General features: G+C 43.2%; 1 protein-coding gene across 8 annotated transcripts in view; it reads right to left on the bottom strand.

The window, feature by feature from the left end:
• Positions 1-25,616, bottom strand: part of hspg2 (heparan sulfate proteoglycan 2) — a 106,533-nt gene that overhangs the window by 6,039 nt on the left and 74,878 nt on the right. For 2 of the 8 annotated variants that reach the window (XM_086213247.1, XM_086213239.1), the window contains 35 exons: positions 23,294-23,353; positions 20,492-20,614; positions 20,248-20,400; positions 18,986-19,146; positions 17,470-17,547; positions 15,922-16,057; positions 15,647-15,798; positions 14,349-14,493; positions 13,783-13,926; positions 13,025-13,159; positions 12,710-12,891; positions 11,683-11,878; positions 11,393-11,572; positions 10,956-11,216; positions 9,667-9,829; positions 9,032-9,129; positions 8,677-8,943; positions 8,106-8,218; positions 7,852-7,999; positions 7,624-7,740; positions 7,417-7,434; positions 6,019-6,103; positions 5,797-5,941; positions 5,609-5,711; positions 5,406-5,515; positions 4,361-4,469; positions 4,149-4,247; positions 3,808-4,029; positions 3,466-3,710; positions 3,203-3,374; positions 2,680-2,802; positions 2,366-2,422; positions 816-891; positions 530-608; positions 99-146 (listed from right to left, as the gene is read on the bottom strand). In XM_086213247.1, coding sequence (XP_086069373.1) covers positions 99-146; positions 530-608; positions 816-891; positions 2,366-2,422; positions 2,680-2,802; positions 3,203-3,374; positions 3,466-3,710; positions 3,808-4,029; positions 4,149-4,247; positions 4,361-4,469; positions 5,406-5,515; positions 5,609-5,711; positions 5,797-5,941; positions 6,019-6,103; positions 7,417-7,434; positions 7,624-7,740; positions 7,852-7,999; positions 8,106-8,218; positions 8,677-8,943; positions 9,032-9,129; positions 9,667-9,829; positions 10,956-11,216; positions 11,393-11,572; positions 11,683-11,878; positions 12,710-12,891; positions 13,025-13,159; positions 13,783-13,926; positions 14,349-14,493; positions 15,647-15,798; positions 15,922-16,057; positions 17,470-17,547; positions 18,986-19,146; positions 20,248-20,400; positions 20,492-20,614; positions 23,294-23,353 — 4,703 coding nt within the window. The remainder of the gene's footprint in view (positions 1-98; positions 147-529; positions 609-815; positions 892-2,365; positions 2,423-2,679; positions 2,803-3,202; positions 3,375-3,465; positions 3,711-3,807; positions 4,030-4,148; positions 4,248-4,360; positions 4,470-5,405; positions 5,516-5,608; positions 5,712-5,796; positions 5,942-6,018; positions 6,104-7,416; positions 7,435-7,623; positions 7,741-7,851; positions 8,000-8,105; positions 8,219-8,676; positions 8,944-9,031; positions 9,130-9,666; positions 9,830-10,955; positions 11,217-11,392; positions 11,573-11,682; positions 11,879-12,709; positions 12,892-13,024; positions 13,160-13,782; positions 13,927-14,348; positions 14,494-15,646; positions 15,799-15,921; positions 16,058-17,469; positions 17,548-18,985; positions 19,147-20,247; positions 20,401-20,491; positions 20,615-23,293; positions 23,354-25,616) is intronic. The other 6 variants (XM_086213241.1, XM_086213242.1, XM_086213240.1 and 3 more) reach the window with 6 other exon arrangements.

The following is a 25,616-nucleotide window of genomic DNA, read 5'->3' as shown; positions in this document are numbered from 1 at the left end:
CGATCCAGCAGAAATATTACGTACATACATATTAGTATGGACACATGTACTTTTAAACATGCCAAATAAATAAAAGTGTCTTGTGTTTGAGTGGATACCTTTTTACTAGCATGCACCTTTCGCAAATTGCGTGCGCCATTGGTCTCCTGAGGAAAATGAGGGTGAGTTAGAGAAGCAACATGCATTTATTTAGTGGTGTCAGACAGAGCTGGGCTGGCAGCCAACATGCCAACAGGGCAGCACCAGAATGAGTTAGACAGTGTCATGGTGATGGTGATGATGATCAACAGCCACTGAGACGCTGAAATGAGAGAACATGGCGGTGATGTATTATCGTTGATGTGGAGGTGCGACACCGGCCTACTGAGTGACAGCTGTTTACGTCAGGCAGTGGTGATGATTAAATGTGCTGTGAAGGTTAGAATGAGGGTGAAGAGATGGAGGGGGGAGACGTGATGACCAGGTTTAGGATTTAGAATGAACTCTCCAACAGTTTAGTCTCTGGACCAAGACCGAGACTAGGACTTACCACTCCCTGCCACAGGATCAGACCCTCAGAGGAACTGGTGTTGATCTCCAGTTCAATGGTCTCTGGTGAGTCGTGGGCACTAAAACATAAAAATACTTAATCTATATCAGAAATAACAGTAAATGTGATGGAGAAGTTCAGAAATTAACCTAATCTATGAGGAGATGAGCTGGAAAAAATCAAATTAAAAAAATGACAAAAGATAATATTTTACAAACTAGAATTATTGTTATAAAACTTCAAGTTCACCAAAAGTGACAATACAGACAAACCGCATTACATTTACCTTCTTGGGAATACGGATTTAGGAAGCGCGATGTATCCATCATTGTGAAAATGAGCTGCATACTGATAGGGTGAATCTACAAGAAATACAATCAAATACAAATCAAAACAGGAGCCAGCTGCTGTGAAGTCATCCTCATTGTTATGGCTCCCCCTGGTGGTGAAAGTATGGAAGGCACCCAGGTAAAGCAGGCTTGATGGATACATTTGTATTCAAATCATCGAAATCAAACTCGAAGGACATTTTATTTGTTGATGGTGATCATGTGTAGCTTTGAAAAGAAGAAATAACATTCTTCCTCTTGCAAATGAAATCCGAAAAATTAAATAAACTTTCTGAAAGTTTTCAATGAGCTGTTACCTTTTGGAGATTTGGCCTTTTTAACCTTTTTTTAATTTGGAAAAAAAAAAAGTGGGAAACTATCCATGAGAATTAATAGGAATATATGGCAATTAATGTGGAAATATGGGAATTAATGGGAACAGGAATAAATTGAACATTTTAGGGTATATATATATATATATATTATATATATATATATATATATATATATATATATATATATATATATATATAGTTACTTTATACTGCATTTTTACTTATTCATTAATCATATTCTGATGCTCTATTTTTGGCTATCCCTTTGCTGCTGAAACACTTGAAGTTTCCAGTGCGTGGAACAAGTGAAGGTGCATCTTATCTTCTCCTCTCTTATCATGCAAGGATGGAGCAGCCAAACTTCTTAATGAGACAAGACAAAGCCTGTGTTTTATAGCTTAGAAACTCAACTTTTCATTTGAAAGAGAGAGATTGTGTCATTTATTCCTTCAAAGGACACATGTGGAACAAAATACCAGAATCATGATTGTCACCACGTGCTCAAAGTCCATATGCAAATACTGTAATTCCAAAAAAAAAAAAAAAAAAATACAAGTTTTCAAAGCAAGCTCCATGATGCTGTCCTCACACAGCGGTCATTTCAGAGATCGGACTCAACTTACCAAGACCATGTGTCCATGCACCGAATACATGGAAACTCACTCACACACAGTGGTGCTCTCCACAGACACTTTACATTGTTAGTGCAAACATTTGGACGTAGAAAACATTTGATGTTCTGACTTAGTTTCAGAGAGAGAAACCAGTATTTATGCTGCTGCTGCTGCTGCTGCTGCTGCTGTAGAGAGGCAGGTTTGAGGTAGACAGAAACAAGGTTTCACCTTCCGAGAATTGATGAGAGGAAAACAGGAAATATGAGGGGAATTCCACATCTTTCGCATCTCAGTTAAAAATGGTGCCAAGTGTTCATAGACGTCAGTTGATTTCGGCATCTAACCTCATATATTCACTAGAGATGCAGAATTCCCCTCTCCCAACTTTCCAAGGAGGACAGAAGACCTCAGTTGCCAGCTGAGTTCAGACGCTTGTTTGGTTTGTGTTTGTCGGCACGCGTGTTAGGCAATAAACAGTTTGGGGTTGAGCCAGGAGGGGATGCGGGGTCCCTGTTAGTCATGGTCATGTCAGGCAGACTGAATATTGAGATACTGTACCATTTGCCTCGCTAGCTTCCAAACTCCACAGGGCCTCAGGGGAGCTGGAGACCTGGCCTGTGTGTGCAGGATATAGCCATGAGAGTGCAGGGGGTAAGACAAGTCATCATTTAGAGCCAAATCTCCCAGCAAGCTGTGACGTGAGAGGGGCTTCACACTACGGATACTGAGTCATTCCTGGTTGTGTCTTTTTTCTACAGACTGCAGGTGTAAGTAATGTGCAGTGGAGACTGTACAACTGCTTATTAATCACAAAAAATCCTGTGCTGTCAATGTGAAGGTGGTTACATGTCATTAAGCTATCGGACACTTACTCTCCTCACAGTTGAGGCCTGCGTAGCCAGCGGAACACACGCACTGGCCGTCAACACAGCTGCCGCCATTCTGGCACTGAAGGTTGCTCTGGCACGCGTCTTTCACGATCTCACATCGTTCACCTGCAGGGTCACACAGTGGTCACCGGTGTAAGGTCAAAGGTCACAACAGAGGGAGGACGAGTTCATAGGACTGGGAGGTGTTGTACAGTAATGGGAAAAACTCATTTTAAGCGGAGATATTGATATACAGCCTAAACTACTCATATTGTATATGAAAAAAATGTTCAAGGAGGCCTGAAGAGAACAAAAACTATGTTTTGACGCTGTAAGGTAAAAAGATAACTTACTCCAATGCTTTGATGAATTAGTGTGGACAAGTTGTATATCCTGGCCACAAACCTATAATATCTCAAGACTGAACAATGATGTGAGTTCAGAACTAGTTACTGGTGAGAGCCAGGCAGATCTGAGACCTGCTATGTGTTTTCTGAAGACTTAAAGATTCCATTGTGTCACTAACCTTCAAATCCATCCCTGCAGAAGCACTGATATTCGTATTCGGCGCTGGACAAGCAGTGGCCTCCATTCAGGCAGGGCCGGCGGTCACAGGGGCTGCTGTCCACACACTTGCGGATGGCTCTGCTCTCCGTGAAGCTGTAGGACAGATCCACCTTCTTGTTGTTGATGGACACCTAAGCAGGTGGTTCAGGCAAGTTTAAGCAACCTCATCCAGAAAAAAAAATACTGTTAGTTCCATTCAGCATGCCTAGAAAGACTTCTCACCTCTCCTATACATCCCTCAAACATTTCGCTGACATTAGCAGGCTTCGGCAGGATGTCCATGTTGGGGACTCCTCCCAGGTACATAGGGGTGTGGATGTTGAGGCCCTGAGCTTTTCCAGGAGATGTTCTCCTCTCCACTGGGCCTTGATCAACTCTCAAGTGGCCGACTCTCTTGTTCCGCTCAGCCACGACTCTGTGCCACTGGCCAAGAGATACTGGCTCTGGACTGAGGAGGATTGCCTGGCCTGAAGGTCAAGACAGATCCACAAAGATTTTACCGACTCTGAAATGTTGACTCTACCAAAAAACAGTCGGAAAGTGTTTTTAAAGAGTCTCTTTTACCGTTGCCCAGCTCATATCTGAACTCTACATGCCCGTCCACCATGGAGATGGCCACAAAGTCCTCCACCTTCATTTTCTTCCCCCCGCAGAAGAACATCACACCATCTCTCTCTAGAGGCTTGAACTCCATGTCTACCCGCAGGTCGTCGTGGATGTTGGTCAGCGGTGGGTAGGCTATGTATGACTCCTCACCATCAAACAGTGGAGTGGTTACCAATTCCCCTTGTGAGAGCAAAAGGAGGAGGACAACGCATCAAGTTTTTGGTCAGAAATTATTATTCTACCTCTCTCAAAGCAGGGGGAGTCTTCTAACGGGAGGTGGGGAGGACATCCCGTCTTACCTTCCATGCATTTGTCTCCAAACTTGCCAAGATGGCAGCGACAGTTATAGCCCAGACCGTTTTGGTGGTTGATGCAAGTCGCGTCTGGTCCACACGCCTCTGTGGAATGATGAACAGGCCACAAACAGACATTAAATCATTTTTTTGGATCATTTTTATCGCATACTAGGATAATACCGGTTAAGAGGAACCAGTCGGGTATTCCCATGTACCTGGGTGACAGTGCAGGGATGAGTGGTGCTGGCAGTTGCTGCCCGTGAACCCTCTGGGGCAGCTGCACTTGTACAAGCTGGCCTCTGAGTCCTCGCACCTGCCTCCATTCTGGACAGGAGCATGAAAGAATAGAAAGAAATAGAACTTAATTAAACATACGGATGTGTCAGGAAACCAGGGACTTGGAACTCGAGCGCAGGAGTGTCCTGGAAGCCAGGAAGAAGTTCTTGAGAAAACCTTTAATCAAGATGGTAAAGCCAAAGCAATCAGATAAAAGGCAGCAAAGAGGAAAAGTCTTTAGTTGTAGAATATTTTTTTTGAATATTTGCATGTTGATACAAACATTTGTAAGTACGAAGATCACACTTGCATGACAAATTCTGAATAAAATTGCAACGAGCTGATCAAACCAGAACTCCAATGAGAAAACAAGCATTTTAAAAGTTGATTGCTTGTTGTCACGTGGAAAGACATGACAAAGGATAAATTCATACTTTTAACAAATCCACACCGTGATTTAGTTACTACAGCATTACTTTGATCCATTTATTACAATTACATTGTAGTGAAAGCTCAGTAAGAAGCAGCAGTTTGTCAGACACGGCTCCTGGAGCTCGTCAGGCTGTGTAGGCCTCGCATTGACTCCGCTGCTCCTCACAGTAAAGCACTTTTCACTTCAGTTTCATCATTTTCACTGCCTCCGGATACACTTACAGACCCAAATGACTCTGTCCAGGTTTCAGATGGGCTTTCAACCAGTGCAGGCTACAATGTGATTATTTCCACAATAAATTGAACCGAATTGCACCAAATGGACTTGAAATGTCTCAAAGATTGACAGATTTGTGATGTTCAACCTGTTGACTACAGAATAAGTCCACAGGTGGGAAGACAAATAACCCAGCAACTGAGAGGAACAAGAAGGGCAATTATAACAACACAAACAGCGAATCAGTGACAGGACAAAGATGAACTACTAAACTACCACTAAAAAAAAGGCATGGGAAAACCAAACACAGGAAATAAGTCAACACATGAGCTGACCTGGCATGGTTGATCTTTGCACGTGGGGCAATTTGTGACACCAGTGGAGCTGCGATCGAGATCTTTGAAGATGACTTCCTCCCCTTGGATGACCAGCTGACGGATACAGCCTGCGTAGGACCAATATTTACATCAGAGAGGGAACATAAAACACTTTCTCCATCCTGCATTTCAGTCATGGTGTAAACGGAGCGACGGCTCACCGACAAAGCCGGACTTAACGCCAGCAGTTTTTGCAAGAAGAGTGTAGTTAGGGTAACCACCCACATGGAGCTCCTCATTCAGATCCAGACCCTGGAACTTGCCCTGACATGAGGAAATGTGCATTTACTAACACAAATAAACCAAATATTCATATATGACAGTTATATAAACACACTGTCAGACAGACCTGCGAGCTGCCGTTGATGGGCTCCCCTTTGTCTACGACGATATAGCCGAGGGTGTGGTTACGATACAGCTGAACTGTGTGAAACTCTCCCAGTTTGATGGGGTTGGGGTCACGAATGGTAGCCATGCCAGAGCCCACGTCAAACCTGCAGACACCACAGCAGATTATCTTGTCACAGTAATTCACCAGGCTGTAGATTAGCAGCTCCAGTTCTAAACTAACCTGAACTCTAAACGGCCACCGACAAGTCCCAGAGAGATGAAGTCAGCTCCCGTTGTCCTCCTCTGGCCGTTGTAGAGAATCATACCTGCACCACAAAAACCACATCAGGGAATATTAACAGAAATATCATATTGCACATTTGCCCTACAGTACGGAGCCCTGGAGAGGCCATACAGACAAAAATATTTCCCAAAATTAAGTTAATTTGTGGCCGCAGGATATAAAAAGAACTTATACCCATGTTTTGATTACATTGAGGGAACAAGTTATGTCTCGTGGCCACAAATTAATCAAATCGAGGGAACAAGCTAAATCTTGCCACAACAGATTAATTAAATTGAGATAAGTTATATCTTGTTATCACAAATTAATTAATTTGAGGGAACAAGTAATACATCAATAGGGCCGATCAAATTGAGGCAACATGTTATATTTCCTGGCTATAAATAAATCAAATTGAGAGAAGGAGTTATGTTTCGTGGCCCAAGTATTTTTTCTTTCTAGTTCCACTCCAGGTCTCTGTAGGATGGGAATATCCATCTTAATAAGTCAGTAAATCATTTGTCACACAGGTGGAATTGTCCTGGTTTTGTGCTACTTATTTCTGTTGAACGGAAATCGTCCCGCTCTAAGAAAATACTACATTTGAGAGACTTGTTAGGATGGACATTGTTTGCAATGTGGTCATTCACACAAAAAGAGAACTCTTTGAAAGCTGGATGGTAAAGCAGCATGCTATGGTGGGGCGAGATTAAAGCCAACCAAAGCCAAGTTGGAACCTGTCATCATGTCTGGGTCGGGAGGTCCAGTCACCTCTTTGTTTTGCGTGTGTATGTTTCTCCACATGCCAGGAACACATGCTCTACACGAGCCACGCGCGCTCACGGAGAAATGAGAACTTACACATCTATATCATCACTGACAGTTCTGAAAAAGGAGAATAGATTGCACATGTGCAGCTCAGTTGGGTTTGAGAGACCACGGTAAGATTTCGTGTGTTATCCTCTGAGCCTTTGTATTCAAACAAACAGATCTCCCAACTGCGGGCTGGCAATTTGACTTTGCTTGTCTATTTTCAGAGCTGCAGTAATGATTACAAATATTCTGCATTTGCACTTCTGATCCAGGAAACGTGATTTGATATGAAGGCAGTGTGGAAGCTGATGAAGTCGCCTGGAAGTCGATCTGTAACCAATAGATCATTACGTCTGACACTGGTGTTGTGATAAAAGCCTGTATAGGAACAAAGGCCATGCACCATGTCGCATCTCTTTCACAGCCCTTAAAACAGCTTAAAGATGGATGCATTATGTGAAAGTTTGATGCAGCCAAAAAAAAAAAAAAAGCACCACCAACATCAGCCTTGAGTTCCTGTGGATCTCAAGCACTGAGACTCACCAGCGTACAATATGAGACCTTCCCACCCCAAGGGTGTGAGGAGAGGGTGAGGGAGAGAGGGAAGGGACAATGGGAGGAAGATGCAATGACATTATTCGTTTGACAAATTTGATAGTTTAAAAAAAAAAACAGTAACAAAAACACATCATCGAGCTTCATGATTCAGTTTTAACAAAACTGTAGAAGTTTAAGTCCATGAGTACTTACCATCTACATTATCAGGTCTAAAGTTGATCTTGATGCTAAACGCCTTGTAGGCGTTTTTAATGGTGGGCAGAGTGAGATAGGATAAAGGTTCCTGGGCAAAGTATGGCATCACTCGCTCTGGAGAAAAAAAACAACAACCCACAAAATCTCTTTCTTTAACACCGGACATTCTGGAAACCTTGAACTAATTTACTAAGAATGTATGAGGCATCGGTGCTGCAGACTCACCGTGAACTTCCAGTCTAGTAAAGGCTTCCACTTTGCCCTGTTTGTTGGAGGCGGTGCAGACATACGTCCCCGAGTCCTCTTGGGAGACTCGAGGAACCGTCAGCACGTTGACTTCCTGGAAACACTTAGGAGGAAGCTCTCCTTCAAGCTAGACAGAGAAGAGAAGTTTGTACTAAAAGATTCAAATCTACAGCAAAAAACAAACAAACAACAACACTCAAATCTTGGAAAACAGAAGAAGAAATCCTGGTTACCTTGGACCATTTGATCTCCGGGACAGGATATCCTGAAGCCACACAGGGTAAGACTGCATCAGACCCCACGGTCACCTCTTTGGTTTCAGGCAGCGCAGCTATTTGAGGAAGAGCTTTGTAAACAGACACACGGGTTAAAATGGGGGTGATGTCTGTGTAGACGACAACACAATCTTCACGCATCGGGAGAGTAAATACATCGAGTCACAGCCCTCTGAAATGAATCATGAGGATTCTAAAGCCTAAAATGTATCAAAACATACATTTCTTTGTATTTTTTTTTTTACATCAAAATCCACTCTTTTTCATCCAGTAAAGCAAACATCTAAACTTATGTGACACTCTGAATACATCCAATTTCAGGGCTCCAGTCAACTTCCTCCCAACACTCTATCCTGCTTTTCTAACTTGTTTCAGTCAGAAATAGTTACATGCTCTCAAAACGTTTCGGTGTTGCATATATATATATATATATATATATATATATATATATATATATATATGTTGTATATTCCAAGTGCACAGGTGCACATGCGATGGTATGAATGGAAGCGTTGATACGGGCACTCACACTGGACGTTCAGGACCACCTGGGACTGTACCGAGCCCACATCATTGGTGGCCGTACAGCGGTACTGCCCGGCGTCTGCCTCTGTCACCTGCTCTATCTTCAGCATGCCGCCCTTTACCATGATGTGGGCTGGCAGAGACCCGCCAACTTTGCTCCACTTGACTGTGGGCTCGGGGTCACCGACGGCCTGGCATTCAAACTCCACGGAGTTCCCGATCATCACGGTCTGCACCGAGGTGCGCACGTTGATCATCACCTTAGGCAGGGCTGTGGGGAAGAAATGAAGACAATTATTAGTGTTTGTCCTGCTGCCATAGTGTTCATATCAGTAGGTTTTCCAGTGAGAGGAACAGACCTTGGATGGTCAGCCGTGCAGTATCCTGAGCCTGACCGTACACGCTGCTGGCTCTGCAGATATAAACGCCTTCATTGCTCTGCTCAAGGTTTTCAATCCTTTAGGGAAACACAAAAGCAAGCTTCAGCTCAGCTTTACCTTCATTTTACGGAATATTGGACGAGTCCATTTCTTTGTGAACAAAATCCATTTCAAGATTCTCCAACTAACAAATAAAGCCAGACAGATTATTGCTCTTTTCTCTAAAAAAACAAAACAAAAACACATAATGGGGCTAGAGTGGCACTTTGATCGCATTTTACTTTGTTATAATGAAGGCTTTGAATTAATGTTGCAATACTGTCTGGCTGCTCCTACTGGCTCATTATATGAAAGAAGCCTTCAAAAAATACACGGAAGAAACTTGTTTCAGTCGCATACGTAGTACAACTGCAATGCATTATCTACAAATTAAGTACATATCTATGACACATTTCTTAAAAAAGTATATTTTAGGGAACCAATGGGCCTCAGCCTTGAAGTCAGGGATTTTTTTGACAGAAACAAATGAGAATATTGTGATTAAACTGTGCACATTTTCATTTGTAAATACAGTATCTTCATAAACATGTTGTAGTTCCCCACACATTGGTCACCTGAGCACGCCATCCTTGACGTGGTGGTTTGGTGGCAAGGCGCCCCCTTCCTTCAGCCACTCAATTGTGGTTTCTATTCCACCTGCAGCTGAGCAGGTGAACTCCACAGCACTGCCCTGGGCTTTGACCTCAACCTGGGGTGACACCCGCACTGCCAAGGGGGCTGCAGAGGAGCAGAATAGAGACAGGATTTAGTCCAGATTACCACTAGCACAGATTATTGAACCATTTAATCAAGTCCATTTAAGTTTAGACACGCCACAACAGTTGGCTTGCCCCTGTAGGAGAGAAGTTTTTGTGAGGCATCTTTGAGGAAACAGTTTCTCTTAGCTGAGGAGCTGAAACCTGCATTGTGTAACAAGCAGAGAGACAGTTGCTGCCAAGGCTTTCTATCCCAAAGATGCTCTGAGGCAGAAAACCTGAGGGAAATCAAGTTACAAGTATAGTTATTGACCAAGTCCTCAGGTAATACAGCACTTCACGGTAGACAAATGATTTGTACTCGCATCTTTCTCTCTTTGGCTTTTTGCTACAGTTGTGCCTGACAATGATTTTCCTGATTGACTTTTTGAAGTAAACACATTTGCGGTTTTCTTGTTCATCCGATTGCTTTGGCAATGCATTTCCTAAGTAGAGGAAAATATCTGACATGTGGTTGGGGTTAAAACAGAACTTTCACAATGTTGACCGCATGTCAGCTGGCTTCTTGTTTGACCTTCTGGCAGAACCTCTTGTGGCAAACTTCCCCTCTGCTACTGGACTCCACGTGACCTCGGCATGGGGGCTCAAACCGAAAGGTCATCGGTCACCAGCACATCTCTGAAGGTGTTGGGAAGTGTGATTTACTCACTGCACAGCTCTGTATCTGCTGGCTACCATTGTAAAAGTGTGCTAACATAACAGGCGTGATGAAGCGTCACCATCACAAATAATATCCTTAAGAAACCGTTTTTTTAGAAGGTGACCTCATCAAAAAGTGGGGCTTAATGAGGGATCAAATGAGACCCAATGCCTATGTGTACTTTGGTCCAGACTAAAGTACGTATCGCCACTTTAACCTGACAGATTTCCTATAAATCTAGATATATATATATGATATTAATAGTCGTGGAGGATAAATCCTCCTAGTTAAGCTGATCTCATGACCTTCTTCTGGCAAAAAAGGTTTAATTTTCCCTGCAAAATATATGAACACATATAAATGGACTGGCATAAATCCCAGACCACACTGCTTTCTTCTGATATGTTTAACTGCAACGCCTCATTCCGTCTTCATCCCCATAACTTACATCTGACGGTGACTTTTGCAATCACTTCGCTGTTTCCAACTTTGTTGCTGGCCACACACTTGTAGTTCCCAGCATCCTCTGCAGTAGCCAGATTGATCTGAAGATCTCCACCGCTAACCTGGGCCCTTGGGGGCAGGGGTCCTTCTAGCTTAGTCCAAGTGTAGATCAGTGGGGGAGTGCCATGGGCCAGGCACTGCAACCTGATCACCTCGCCAACCCGTACCGCCACGTCATCGGGTACAGAAGTAGCATAAGGTAGGGCTGGAAAAGAAAGACAGTTTATACACTTACGTGAACAAAAAGCAATATAAAGCATTCAGTTCATTAACAGTGCGTTGCTTTAAAGCATAAGCAGTATGCAGCGTATCATGAATAAATCTTGACTGGACTGGACTTCAGTATCTAGAAACAGAAAAGACCAAAACTACAGCACTCACTCTCGACATCGAGCATAATGGTAACTTCTGTGACGCCCATGTTGTTGGTGGCTGTGCAGATGTACTCTCCAGAGTCCTGGCGGCCCAAGTTAGGCAGCACCAAACTGTTGTTCACCACTTTGTGTCTCCAAGGCAGAGGAGACCGCAGCTTGGACCAAGTGATGGTGGGGGATGGGAAGCCTTAAAACCGAAAGGGATTTTCAGTCTTATCCTTGTGGCATGAGCTTGCAAACAAAAGAAAACTGAGACATATGGTTTTACACTCTCGCCGGTGAATTCCACCATCATACCGTGGGCCTCGCAGTGCAGCGTCGCTGTCTGGCCTTCTACAACAAGCATCAGTGGCTCAGGGACAGTGGCCCTGGGCGGTGAGGGCGCCTGGGGGTTTCCCTCAACAATAACCTCCACCTTGGTCTCAGTCGTGCCTTCATTGTTGCGGGCTGTGCACACATACATGCCACTGTCCTCTGGCCGTGCCACAAGAATCTTTGTCAGAGATTTAAAGAAAAAACACAGAAATAAACTTATGATGTAAACCTTCCTTCAGATGTCATTATTGATGTCAAATGCAAGTAAATGTCATTGTCAAAAGAACCTCCAACAGTCCGACATAAATCTAGCACTGCTGGGAATGATTCTTACCTGCTACAACTATGGAGGTGTCATTCCTTGAAGCAGCTAAGTTGTTAGCATCAGTAAGTAAGACCACAGAATATCGATTTAAAATGCAGTTTATGGATTTCATCAGCTCATGATGTGACGGCCTGCTTATCAAAAGATGTCTGAACTACAAGTGCTGTAACACAACCGGCAGTACTGCGAAAGTCAAGGACGACATTATCCTGCAGTGTAATGTAGGAGGACAAAATCCTACAGAGACCCGGAACGGCCGTAGAGAGAATACATTCATATTGAGGGCAAAGCATCTTGCTCCTGCAATTTAATAATTCATGTCCACAAGATAGAATTTGTTGGAAATCTAAAATAAATAAACTGAGGGAACAAAATATATCTCACAGTCAAAAGGGAATTAAAATGAAAGTAAAAGTAATATTTTGTGGCCTCAATATAAACTTTGTCCTAATGGTGCCTATATTTTTTCCCTGTAAATTATCCTTTGGTAACTTGTGGTAGAAACTGTCTTTCTTTTTTCAGCCCACACATCCCATAACTCACAAGATAAGTGATAAACCCATTTACCAATAAATGAAGACCTACGACATGTAGAGTTTTATTTTAACAACATCTAGAGCTAAAAAAGACCCCTTGTGGAGTTGAAGCATCATTTTCTGGCACAGTAAACAGCAGCACGAGTACCTGCATGACTGCGTTGGACTCCATGGGGACGGGGCTGCTCAGCATGGTCTTACGGTTGCTGTCCAATCTGTGCCAGGAGACTGAAGGCCGAGGCTCTCCTGATGCCTGGCATTCAAGGTTAATGGGTTCACCCACCCTGACCCGCACGGGCCCGACCGGGGTGACAGTGGCCACAGGAGACTCTGAGGACCACAGACAGTCAGTGCTGATATTATTCCCTCTACGATGAGCCACCACTAGAGGGAACCCTTCTAAAAGGTTTGGCGGAGTGTGAGGATGGAAGTGTGGAGAGAATGAGAGGAGAGCGCAGCTTACCTTTGACAATCAGAGACACAATCGTGTGGGTGATACCGAAGGGGTTGCTGGCCACACAGCGGTAAGCTCCATGGTTGAAAGGTTGGGCATTTGTTACGGTAATAACAGAACCATCAGAGCCAACTTGGACATTATCTGTGGAAAAAGACACAAAAATCTACGTTACATCTCCTACACATGTAGCATCATAAAGGGAAATTACAACCAATCTTAACCCAGAGTCGTTTCCTTTGAGTTGAAAATATTCGGATGGGGTGAAGTAAACCAACCCCAAGGACTGTTTATGCCCTAGAGGACGATAACTAGCAGCCTAGCGTGGTCAAATTTATTTTCCCAAAAATCAGAGTGCAAGCACACAAAGACATGACCGCACACAAGGTTTTTACTGCACACACAGCACAAAGAATAAAAAGCCACAACTAACAGCATCATATCATGAAATCTTACTATGCTAAATTGCATGCAATATTTTGGTAATTCAAAAATTAGTCAAGGGAGAAAAGGAAATGAGTTCTCAATAATGTGTTAGAAATTAGCCATTAAATAAAGTAACCGGGACGTACTTCATGGGAGGATTGCAGCCGTAATTGCTTGTAAATAATGACATCATAAAATCAGAACTCATTAAGTAGATTTATATACCTCAGAACCTGTGTGTGAGTGTGTGTGTGTGTTTGAGTGTGTGTGTGTGTGTGTGTGTGTGTGTGTGTGCACGCGCGCGTGTGCGTGTGTGCAGAGGGGGGGTGGGGAGTTATTACCTGGCAGCGGCTGGTTGCTGGCCAGCTTCCACTCCAGTCTAACAGGCTGGGCTCCACTGTAGACCCTGCACCTGAAGCTGGCCGACTCACCCACACGTACTGCGGTGCTGTGGGGCTCGATGGCGATGATGGGACTCTGAAGACCTGCAGCAGTAACCAACTGATAAAGTCCAACTTGAAGTAATTAATTACTATTCAACGTGGCCACCTGATACATTGGCTGGAGTTAAAAAAGTTCAGGAAGGAGCAAATGAAGCTGAGATCATGGTGCGGCTGAAGGGAAAATAGTTTAATTGGAGGTCACACTGGAATACTTTGGAAAGTCCAAACGGAAAGTTTAAGTCTGAGAACAATGAGCGGCCATGTATGGATCTGTCGTTACTACGTTTTTCCTTTCCTGTGATGTCATCAACTGTAACTTTCTTGCTGGTAAGTAATGCCTGTCAATCCAGAAACTGCACATAAAGAGTCAGCAGTTTCATATCCTAACAGAATGACAATATAATTCTGACAGGACATGAAATTCCTTTCAATCAACTGACCACGAATGCTTCTGATCCACTTACGTGAAGAAGAGGAAGTGACTGAGACAGAGACAGAGGCCTGGCGGACTCGAGATCCTGGGGCTCCGGGGTTGCTCTGCACCCGACAGATGTACTCTCCCGAGTCTTCGGGCGTAGCTGACAGGATACGCAGCTGGCTGCCGAGAACCTGCACACAGAGCATGGCGTCCCTTCAGTTTAGTTTACCAGAATAAAAATAACAGAACCACAACATTGATACAAACATTCTGTGATTGTATGTAGTAACATCGGCCACGGACGTTCTGCCAGTCTGCTCTTAGCAGGATTAGGCGACAACTATCAAACCGATTTTCTTAAAACTTGGTGGGAGGATGGAGCAGAGGAGAACCCATTAGTGTTTGGAGATGATCCAAGATTCTTTTTATCACTTTTTTGACATTGTGGTGTGTGGATCCTCAACAGTTTTCTTGAAAACTCCCAAATATATCATCATGAATAAATGCATGCATGTGTATTACAAAAAGAAACAATTTAGCAGTAGTAGTGGTAGCAGCACTAGTTGAAGTAGTAGTAGTGGTGGTAGTGGTAGAGTATTAGTGTGTTTTATTAAGTCAGCAAACAACACAGCAAGCACAAAAGTGCTGACAGTACATAATCTTGTGTATAATATCCATATGGATACATAACAATGCTGATATATGCCTATCATCCTGGACCAAATTCTATCAGTCACAAGAAAGTGATTATGGTGCAGATCCGGACACAAATACAGATTTTAGGGTGCAAATGTCATTTTTCTTCAGGGTTGTTGTTGTTTTTTTAATCGATCAGGGAGGAAACTTGATCAATAGCTCTGGTTTGTCTGTTCACGAGTTTATCATAGTGTAACCACTCCCACCCCCTCATAACTGCCATTTCTACAATCATTCTTCCAAGACAATGCAATTTAACAAAGCTTTTACTCATGGAAATAACATCGTTGTCCATAAACCCTAAAATTAATCCTTTTAATAAGCGGATCTGGCATCAAAGCTGGTTCCAAATCAATTCCAAAATCAAAGTCATTCTTCTTCAGCTAAAATTCTACAATACAACTAAGTTTAATGGACATCTGTCCACAGGTTTTTCAAATATCCTGCACATGGGCAATACAATCCCAGAAACCTCATTACTTCCATGGCAAAGGTAAAAATACATTTATACAATAACTTTAACTTGACTTCGGACTTCAGCGAGCTATAAGCTTCCGACTGATGTCGGTGCTTTGCAGTGATTCCAAAAGGATATTTTTACGGTGCAACATTAAAAGATCATGACCTCTGAGAGAGAACTTGGTCTACCTGGTGGTTGGACGAGAGGCGTCCACTGGCTCTTGTCCAAGTGACTTGGGGTGGAGGATTTCCAGGGGCGAAACAGTTGAGTTCCAGACTCTGACCCTCTTGGACATCAGCGATAGATGGCTGGATGCTGACTGTTGAGGAGCTGTGATCCGCTGCACCAACACGAACGGAGAATTACATTTTTGCTCATACAGATTCCTGTCAAGGATGACGTAGATAAAACCCCAGCGTCAATCATGATGTGATCACCGATCAACAGCTGAGTCTGCTCTCACCTTTGTGGACAGTGACCTTGATGGGAGCGCTATTTGAGCCGATGCTGTTGCTGCCGACACACATGTAAGTGCCCGAGTCAGAGACCTTCACATTGGGGATGAGCAGGGTTCCGATGTCAGTGCGGTCCATACGAGCCTGGAGGGGAAACAAACCATAAATGAGGAGATTAGTCTTCGTATGTACACACAGCACATGACTGTGTGTCACATTTCAGAGATATTTTATGGAGACTGACACAGATAAACCAAAGATGAAACGCATCACTTACCTGCCTCACGTCCCTTGAAACAACACAAATATGACATTTCTAGCTAATAGCAACAGGGAAGCAGTACAATAGATGAGGTTTGTTGTTATTGCAACAGTTCTGTCTTTCTCTACATGGATTTTTGTTCATGGTACTCATACTTTGTACATTAAAAAATGCACAAAGTATTTTCTACAATGATTGTTGGGGGGTTACGATAGGTTAATATATCATGATGATTACGTTTTTATTCTATTATCGTAGCTGTGAAAGAGACAAAGAACTGATGATGACAATAAGAAGTGATGAATACATTAGAAGAGTTAGGAGACAGTTTGTGAAGCTGTGATTTTTGAGACTGTGATACGTGTAATAAAGCATGTATAACCACCACCATAAATGTCAGAGCAAATATCAATTAAGAAGGGTTGTGCTCTTATGGGCTTCAGCAATCAAGAACTTGCTCATTTGTCACAGCAAGGCTGACAATTAGCTTTTATTAAGTTTGGAAACACCTCAGAGGGGAGGGAGATAAGGAGGGGAGGGTCTGGGGAGGGATTACTGTATCCGGGGGGTTGTTGGGGCATCCATGGACAAAGCTGCTTAGCTCCGGACCATTCAACCGTGAGGTAGGTTAAACCGAGCAGTAGCTGAGGCGGGCCTGGGCTCAATGTGTGTCTGAACACATTGACTAGTTTTCAAAGCAAGCCGTTTGCTAGAGCATACAGAATTTCTGCGTGGTCGCACGGCAGAGCCCGGCTCCCCCTGGGAAAGGCTGACACCGCGTAGTGGCTCTCTGAGACAGAACTAAACAGGCCCCAGAGCACTCGCTGAGCTGAGGAGGACTGTGCAGACACAAAACCCCCTGAGGCAGGGGGGGCTGGGGGCTGTGGCTGGCACAGAATATCTGAAATACCTCCAGTACCTACTGTCTACTTAGTCCTGTTAATACACTCAGTGGAATGATGGGAGTCAACTGGGGGCATACATGTCAGGGATGGTATGATGTCGACGGAACAGAACGAAGGACTATGGAACACTATCATTAATAAAACGCAACATAAAAACAAGTACTGCATGCAAGTACACTAAAAAGTCAATCAGATCCGGCTAGTTGATTTTAATGGATTTGGCATCAGCTTAGTGAGCAGCTTTGGTAAATTAATGGGCTTTACAAGGTGTGAATCAAGGACACATTTGATCATGCACTTAGTTAATAATGTGTGAAGACGTGGTCAGTAGAGGACAATGGATGTGAACTACGAGACGGGACAGACAGACAGCGGACAGATGGACAGACCTGCAGCTCCTCAATACGTCTCTGTAACACATCGAGACTGTTGCTTTTAAACTGATGGAAACCATGAGAGGGAATGGCCTGAGCAACGTCAGAAAAGGGCGGGATCAACAAAAAAAAAGGGGGAGGGAGGAGACACACAGAAGGGAGGGAAAAATAAAGGTCAAAGGTCAAAATACTGAAATAGTCATGAAAACTGACACAGTATGATTAACCCTTACATACTGTTCAGGTCAAATTTGACCCTTTTGGACATGTGACAGCAGTAAAAACTCCTTAAAAGTTTTATAATTGACCTTAAATGTAATTACCTGTTTCATCTATTCATTTTTGCTTTTCTCTACCAAATATTGAGAAATGTTTTGCATAGGTGCCACAAATATTTGTCCATTGAGGCTGTTCAGAGTCAAATCAATTGAAAAGTGGGTCAAAACAAGAAAAACTATCAGGTTTTCGGAAAACCTGAAACTGAAACATTCCTCGTCTGTGTGCACCATTTTTTATGGAACGGCAGTAGCAGAGTTCACGGGGGAAATTGACACTGTCATGTGACCTTCCCGCGTTCCAACCTCAGCCACGGAGACAGGCACCCCTTGGACACTGCAAGCGGAAGACTTGCAATGTTACAAAATGCTACACACACATACACACACATATACACACACAGCTCTTCCACTCCACCGTGCACCAAGTTCCTGCTGGTATTATGTGTACTCGGACCCCTCGGTGTGAGAAATATCAAAATTCTCGATGTTGGTGGGGCCAACTACCACGACTACCACGGCACCTTAGCTACTATTTCAGTGACTGAGATTATAGCAGTAAGATTAAGAGCCCCACAGGTCATTGATCTGCTCCTCACAGGGATTTAGAAGAGGGGGGACAACACAGGAAATCTCTGATTACAGATATGCAAGGGCCACACATGCAAGGACAGTGAAGACTAGTCCACCAGCATGCTATCATGTGACTGCCCACACATCCAAACCAGTTAGGACGGTTGTTTGTTGGTTAACCGTTAGTTAATGTTAAATTAATAGTTTTAAGATGAATGCGCATGATGGTTCTTATGGTTTTATCATAAATCGCAAATTTCCGTTGTTTCCCTGGAATTAACCGTCTAGATATTATGTATTCACATCATACTGCTGCTACGCTTTCATTACTTAATTAAAAGAGGAAAAAAATTGTGATAGATGTTTATTTTATGCAAAAAGGAGGGGTGTAAAACCACAGCTCTGAACTGTTAATCAAAAATTCATCACCCTCTTTTAATTGATGATTCCCTCATAAGTGGTTCACAATTTATAGATACTAGTTAGGAGGGGATTAGAGAGATTGACCCAGATTATCCTGTGAGGGTGTCGAATATGAACAGTATGTAAGGGTTGAAAACCACCGGCGCCGGACACACCTGTGCAAGATAGAGAAGCCGAACTGAACATGAATACAGTTACAGTTATAATCAATCCGTGTTAGAGTTGTCGCTGAGGCTCCGGGACAGCGGGAGGGACCTCACCTGGGGGGGGATTTGTCCTCCGTTTTTCAGCCAGGTGAGTTTCGGTGTTGGTGATCCTGTGGCGCGACAGTAGAGCCTTAAGTTTTGACCCTCCTGGGCATCAATATTGTTGGGGCTGACCTGGACTTGAGGTTGTGTGCCGAGGCCACTTGGGTTGGATTCTGAGAGGCGAAAAAAAATGCATTGTGATCACTCAAATATGAAATGTATCCTCTAAAATCATCGTGATGCTCTTCCTTTGCTAACGTTAGCGATAAACCAGACCCAGTAGGATGCCTGAGTGTTGACTCCAGGAAGCCTGTGTCAAATTGCTCATGAATTAGTGCTTTCATTTGGGAGAGGAACTTTTATCACGTCTTTTAAAAGTTGCTTCATCTCACTTCAAGTCTAGGGGATGTTTAGCAAAAGCAAATATTTGGAAACATTTGCTTCATCACAAACCGATTCTGTTGTTTCAATAGACCTGTTTTTCAAAAACTATGTAAATACTAAAAATAAATAGTGGACTACGGGTGAAAAGATCGCTTGGAGAGCTGTGCGGGAGCCAGAATACTCAGTCTGTGGGCCACTAAGCTAAACAATGACAAAATTTAGCCACTTCAGCCAATTTCACAACGTGCCTAAGCTTTTCTAAACCTGGATCCAAATCTTAAAGCAATACTTCACCCCAAAAGTGTTTTTTTGCCTTTCAGTTACTCACAAATAGATGTCTTTTTCTAATAAAGATGATTTCCCCCTCCTATATCACGTTTTTGTGAGTCCAGAATGCAGAAAGCGACAGCCAGATCTATTTTCCTTGAAGTAAATGGCAATTTACAGCTAAGAAAAGCTAAAACTGAGGGGTTATATTTGGTTTGTTCAAAGTTTGGCTCGAATCAAATTGTTTCTGTAATACTGAGTTTACAGCTGGATTAAGATGTGGATTATACCAGATTTTGCCACTGAGACTCTGTAAGTGGATACTTTTAAAAAGTTTTGCTGTCATTTACCATCAGTCCCCATTAGCTTAAAGCTGAATATACATGGCTGACACTTCCTGCACTCTGTAGTCACAAAGAAGGGATGCAGGAGGGTTGTACATCTTGGTGAGGGTATTTGAAAGGCAAAAAAGCAAGTTTTGATTGAAGTATCACTTTAACAATAAAATCATTGTGCAGACTTGTAATTTATCATCAAAAGGGAGGAAATGACAACAATGGGAATGTGCAAACACTTGAATGTCCTCAGAATATTCATCATACACACATAAACATATAGCATACTTTGCACAAATAGGGACACCCGCGCCGTGTGCTCGCCATGAGTGTTCAGGGCTTTGCAGGTATACCCCCCCTCATCAGCCGGGTCCACTGCTGTGAAGGTCAGCACGCCACCTCGTATCACAGCTCTGGGGCTCATTCTGTTCCCGGGACCTCCTGTAACAAGCGCAGTTACACCCGGTCACTCTGGGGTCTGGAGACCAAGATGAATTCAAAATGACAAAATGGGAGTTTCAGCTGGTCATACCGATCCATTCGATGGCTGGGGTTGGGTTCCCCGTCACCGAGCAGCGGAACTCGGCTCTCTGGCCCTGCTGGACAGTCAGCACCGAGGGAGCGACAGCGGCCACAGGCTGGGCCCCCTCTGCAGCTACAGGAGGAGACACATCACTCAGACAGGAAACCGGTGCGACTTCCCAGAGGTTCAATAAAGCTCGGTAATGCAGACTGATCTATTGGTGCAGTGAAGTGGGATATAAAACCTTGTCAAATACCAGTGCTTGGCCATTATACAGATTTAAGCTGTGGGAATGCTTGTGATTATAATGAATTGATCAGACTGAGAGGGAGAGGGAGAATGATGACCTCTGCCCATGCCCCCACTGACACCCTTGGCAGTCTAGATCCTCTGAGCAGATCAAACAGATGAGAAGTGGCAGCCAGGCCTTGGCATGGCCTCTGGGCATATTGCTGTCTGTGACAGTTTGGCTGGCTGCTAGACTGTGTACTCAACCCTGTATGATCCCAGGCTGACCGAGCAAAAAATGCCTCTTTCAGGAGGCCGGGAGGAGTAAGAGGCTTTCTAGAGTTGTTTCAAGCCTCTGGGACTGTAACTGTGACCTTAGGGTCCAGAGAGAGGAGCGATCTTCCTCCATGGGACACCAGGAAAGCCATGGTTGGTGTGAACTCCAGTCTACACTGAACTTCACATTTAACTGGCTAATTTTGGCGAAGGAACCAGATGACTTTCTGTGTCACTGGCAGAGATTTTTCAGGGTTTAAGGCTGAATCAGTGGATCAGCTAAAGTCTCCATGAGGCTGTACTACGGCACAGCCATGCTCTGAGCTAAACGCTAACCTTGTTAATTTATAATCCATTTCCTCGATGCCGGCACAGACAGAAAAGTACAGCTGTGGTTAACTCTTAATTTTAAAGTAGACTACTCCTCTACTCATAGCATAGTTATAATACGTAGCTAATGTCCTGGTTCGTTTCAGCTTCAGGCACAAAGAACTGTTGCTATTGGGTTAAAAAAAGTGAAGCGGATGAAATAAATGACCACTGTGACACTGAAGCGCAACAAGTACTTGCCATACAGCAGTTCCCTAACAGTGCAGGGAGGCTGCACTGTGGTAAACACCATGCTAGTCCTGCGTGGAAAAAGGGGGCTGAGTGGTATTATTTGCTGTCATATTACAGCTCATCCACAGGCGGGTGAACACAGAATTGGGAGCACTAGTCTGGCTTGGACCGTGCTGGGGAAAGCCCAGCAGCAGGGGTGAGGACAGACAGCAGCGTGCAACCACCTCTTCATCCTCGAAACTTCACTTTTAGACTGATTGGCACTGAAAAACACCTGGGACCCAAGGTCAGATCATGTGATCTTTGATGTGGACCTGGATATGGACTAGTTTGGGCTGCAAGGGCCCAAAAGAAAATCTAAGTACAGCCACAGCTCTTAGAGGACAAAGCCTCTATGAAATAGAACCAAAGTTGTTGCAGTAATTTAATGTCAATCCGGCTGATGTGTCTCAGTACAGACCACCACCCTCTATAGCTGCTAAGGTAGCTGTTGACTTATCACTAAAATATCTCACCAGAGAAAATGTCCCACATCCTATACCAGTGACTTGGTCCATGTGTGTCTTATCGCCTAGTTAAATTACATGCAGAACTGTTTTACTTCTGTGTAAAACATCACATTTAGTTTATCATTCCATTGGTAATCGAGCTGAAACAAGGCCTCGGATACTGAACGCAGGTCTGCTTGCACATTCAACTATGATGTAGAGAGATTGTGATGGGATGTATTAAGCACAGTATGATGTTTGAAGCCCAGACGACAGCTATATTTCCCAGTTCAGCATGTTTCCTGAGAGGAAAGAGGAAAGAGCAGAAGGACAGAAGAAGGGACACCTCCTGACTCTGAATGTGGAGAAACTGTCAGCACCCCAAAAATATAACTCAACCTCTGGGACTGTGACACAGTTGCCGATATAATAAAATTAGAGCCCGATTGATTAGTGAATTTTAACAGATAAATGTCGATATCAAGGTGGCTGATGTGCGCTGACATGGGAACGTTTTTAAGACCGAACTCGTATTCCGTTCTGTCAAAACTTTAGCATAACAGGCGTGAGACCGATATGTTCCCACCACTGTTGTGTTCAGGACCCCCAGTTTAAGACGCCCTTCAAAGTTAACAATTCCAATCGTTGCATTTTGAGAAGTTTCAATATTCAACATCGGGAACAAAAATCAAGTATCAGTCAGGCTCTAAATAAAATCTCAATTTTCATAGGCTTTCAAGCAATTAGGCTTCAATAGAATTGTGCCCCATTAATTTTGGCAATTTATAATTTCAGACTTCATTGCACCTACTTCTCTTCTACATATATCGTGAGTTCCTGTGTAGGAGGGCCTGTATTTCCAGCATAATACTGTAATCTTATAGTGATGGAAAATACGCTCGACATTCATGAGGAGTTGTCCAAGAGACTCAACATGCACTTTTTCCTGCAGTGATGGACCGCGGTGAACCCAAAGAGTCATGTGGGAGCCGGTACTGCTCATGTACAGTCCAGAAGCTTGAACATACGTGACACATGATAAATTAGAGATCTTTACGTGTACGATATGCAGGAACCGAATCTTACTGCAGATGCTCTTGACTGTGTGTGTCCTGCAGCTATGTCGATTGTACATGAGCGCTACCGGGCCACAAGTACATCCATGTTGTGGAGAATGAGTGCATGCATGATACAGAGAGCGAGAGGTGGGTCCATCCAGGGACGCCAGGGGAGAGGAAACCATGCCCATGCCACTTACGCTTTCTGTGTCCTTCAAACATTTCATAGGCTGTGTAAAACATCTGTGCCTGTGAGGCCTCTGGAGATGGGGAGGAAGAGGGAGGAGGGGACAGGTAAACTGACAGGTCAGTTCTCCGGGTAACAGCAGTTTACCTCCCATCTCCCCAGAGATACTCATCTCCAAACCGGGGCCGCCGCCGTGTGGTCCAATTAATGCAAAAAAACGCTACTGTACACACGCTGTAAAAAAAACAAAACACTGGAAAGCACCAACCTGATATCTGAGGAACATGATATGAGTTCTTATTTTGCCCAGTAGATTTTTTGATCGTGATGGTTGGTGCCTTTTAATTCACAGCTACAGGAACTCTGAAACTTACCTCATTATTGAAAAAGCTCTAGGTGAGTGTGTACTGAGGGTTAGAATAGCCGCGTAGTCTCATGCTAATCTCACTCAATGGCGGCAAATGAAGATTATCATAAAATGAAAACATGTTAGCAGTAAAAACAGAAACACAGCAAATCACAGAAACACTTCGAAACCTGCAAATTCAAAATCAACACTAACACAAATGTAAACTCAAAGAGCAGCTCAACGAGAATCACACAGCAGCACTGAAGATTGGAGGATATGCAAGGTGGCCACGCATGCGTGTTAGTAGCAACAGGAAATGTAAAACACATAAAAACATGAAAAATTACAGTTCAGTTCAGCTGCTGAAACATACAGCTTGTGGTTGTCCTGAATGGTTGATGAATATTACATAAACCCTGTTCATAAATTAAAAAAAAATCAGCTTGATCTATTCAGTCATTGTTTTAATCAATTTCCTCTTTTTCACAAAATATTTTCATATTTATGATAAATACATTACAATGTGACAAGTGTACATTACATCAGTTAAGTGTTCTTAAAAAGAAACATTTAAAAAAATATTTATGGAAGCACCTTTGAGTGAGTTTGGTTTATGATTCAGACATAAAATCAAGAAGAACAAATAAAAAGAGAATGCAAACAAGTGGTAAAAGATTGAAATGTGACCTGCCATAATTATGGAAGCCAACTTTTGCCAGTGAAAGACGTGATAAAAAAGTAGCCTTAACAATTCAAATACTCCAGTGGTAAGTCAACATAACGAGATAAAAAGTCATTCTTACGAGATTAAAAAGAAGAACAACTGCATTTAATTCTGCTTTTCTTTTTTTTTTATTCTAAGTCTGAGGTTTCATCTCAAAATTATGACTTACCGTTGGACTTTTTTCAAAGCACCGCACAATTTTTTATCTCACTTAAATTTTGCTTTAATGTTCAGAAATAAGACTTCCGTAGCTAAGATGTTTGAAATGATGCATTAAAATCGATTCCCTGGGATATCCATCATTTTTCTTAACAGCTTTCTTAACACTCATCATACCATGTAATCACATCCGCGTGGCCAATTCACTTAAAATATGATCAAAGAGAAAAGATATTATAACATTTTTTTGATATATATTTGATTTCATGGAAACATATTTCAGTCAATCAAAAATGTGCCAACACAGGTGAAAATAAAAAGACTGTAATATACAAATGTGGCTGAACATATTTTCGCCCGTTTCTTCTGTGTATTGGAAAGATCTTAAATATCAGACGAGTAACAAAATGAAAAGAAGGAGCGGTTTTACAACGGAACAAATACAAACTGAACTGGACAGCAGGTCTGATGGACTGCCTGGCTAATAGCACCGTTTGACATTCTTGATCATCAGGATGATCAGGAGTAACACAGCAGACAGAAATATTGAGGATGGAATACTGGGGGGGGTGGGGGGTGTTGGGTAGTGGGCTTCTTCCTACTTCTCCTCTCTTGCAGATAAACTGAAGTCCTCTTTGAATGTCAGATGCACAGTCACTAAGCACCCGAGGCGACATCCACATTCCTCCTCCCCATTACACACTACCGCTCAGGCAGGGAGGACACCCGGGAGCCCAAAGTTACGGAAAGACACCCGAATCCGGCACCCTGCTAGTAAAACATCTCGCAACAGAAATCAGCGACTCCACCAGTCATCTAAAAGCAAAATAAACCACCACCAACTGATTCAACCCACGTGGAAAACAATTTTAAAAAAAAAACAGCAGGAGAGAAAAAATATCAGCAGGTAAAAACCAAATAATTTGGTGTGGTTTGAGTACCCATTAGTACAGTCTGAAGTGGCATCAACCCATGTCTAGTTTTAACCAAACCCACAAGCTGTATCTCTTCATGTAAAGATCAGAAAAATGCTCTAATTAGACACATTCAAGGCAGTGAGACTAAAAAATGCAGCAAGGAGAGAGATTGGCAGTATGATAATAA

This window comes from Aulostomus chinensis, chromosome 9 (assembly GCF_037954235.1).
Source record: "Aulostomus chinensis isolate RoL2024-O1b breed Wild chromosome 9, RoL_Achi_v1.0, whole genome shotgun sequence".
In the NCBI taxonomy this organism is placed as follows: domain Eukaryota; kingdom Metazoa; phylum Chordata; class Actinopteri; order Syngnathiformes; family Aulostomidae; genus Aulostomus; species Aulostomus chinensis.
This window is presented reverse-complemented; position numbering and strand designations above follow the sequence as displayed.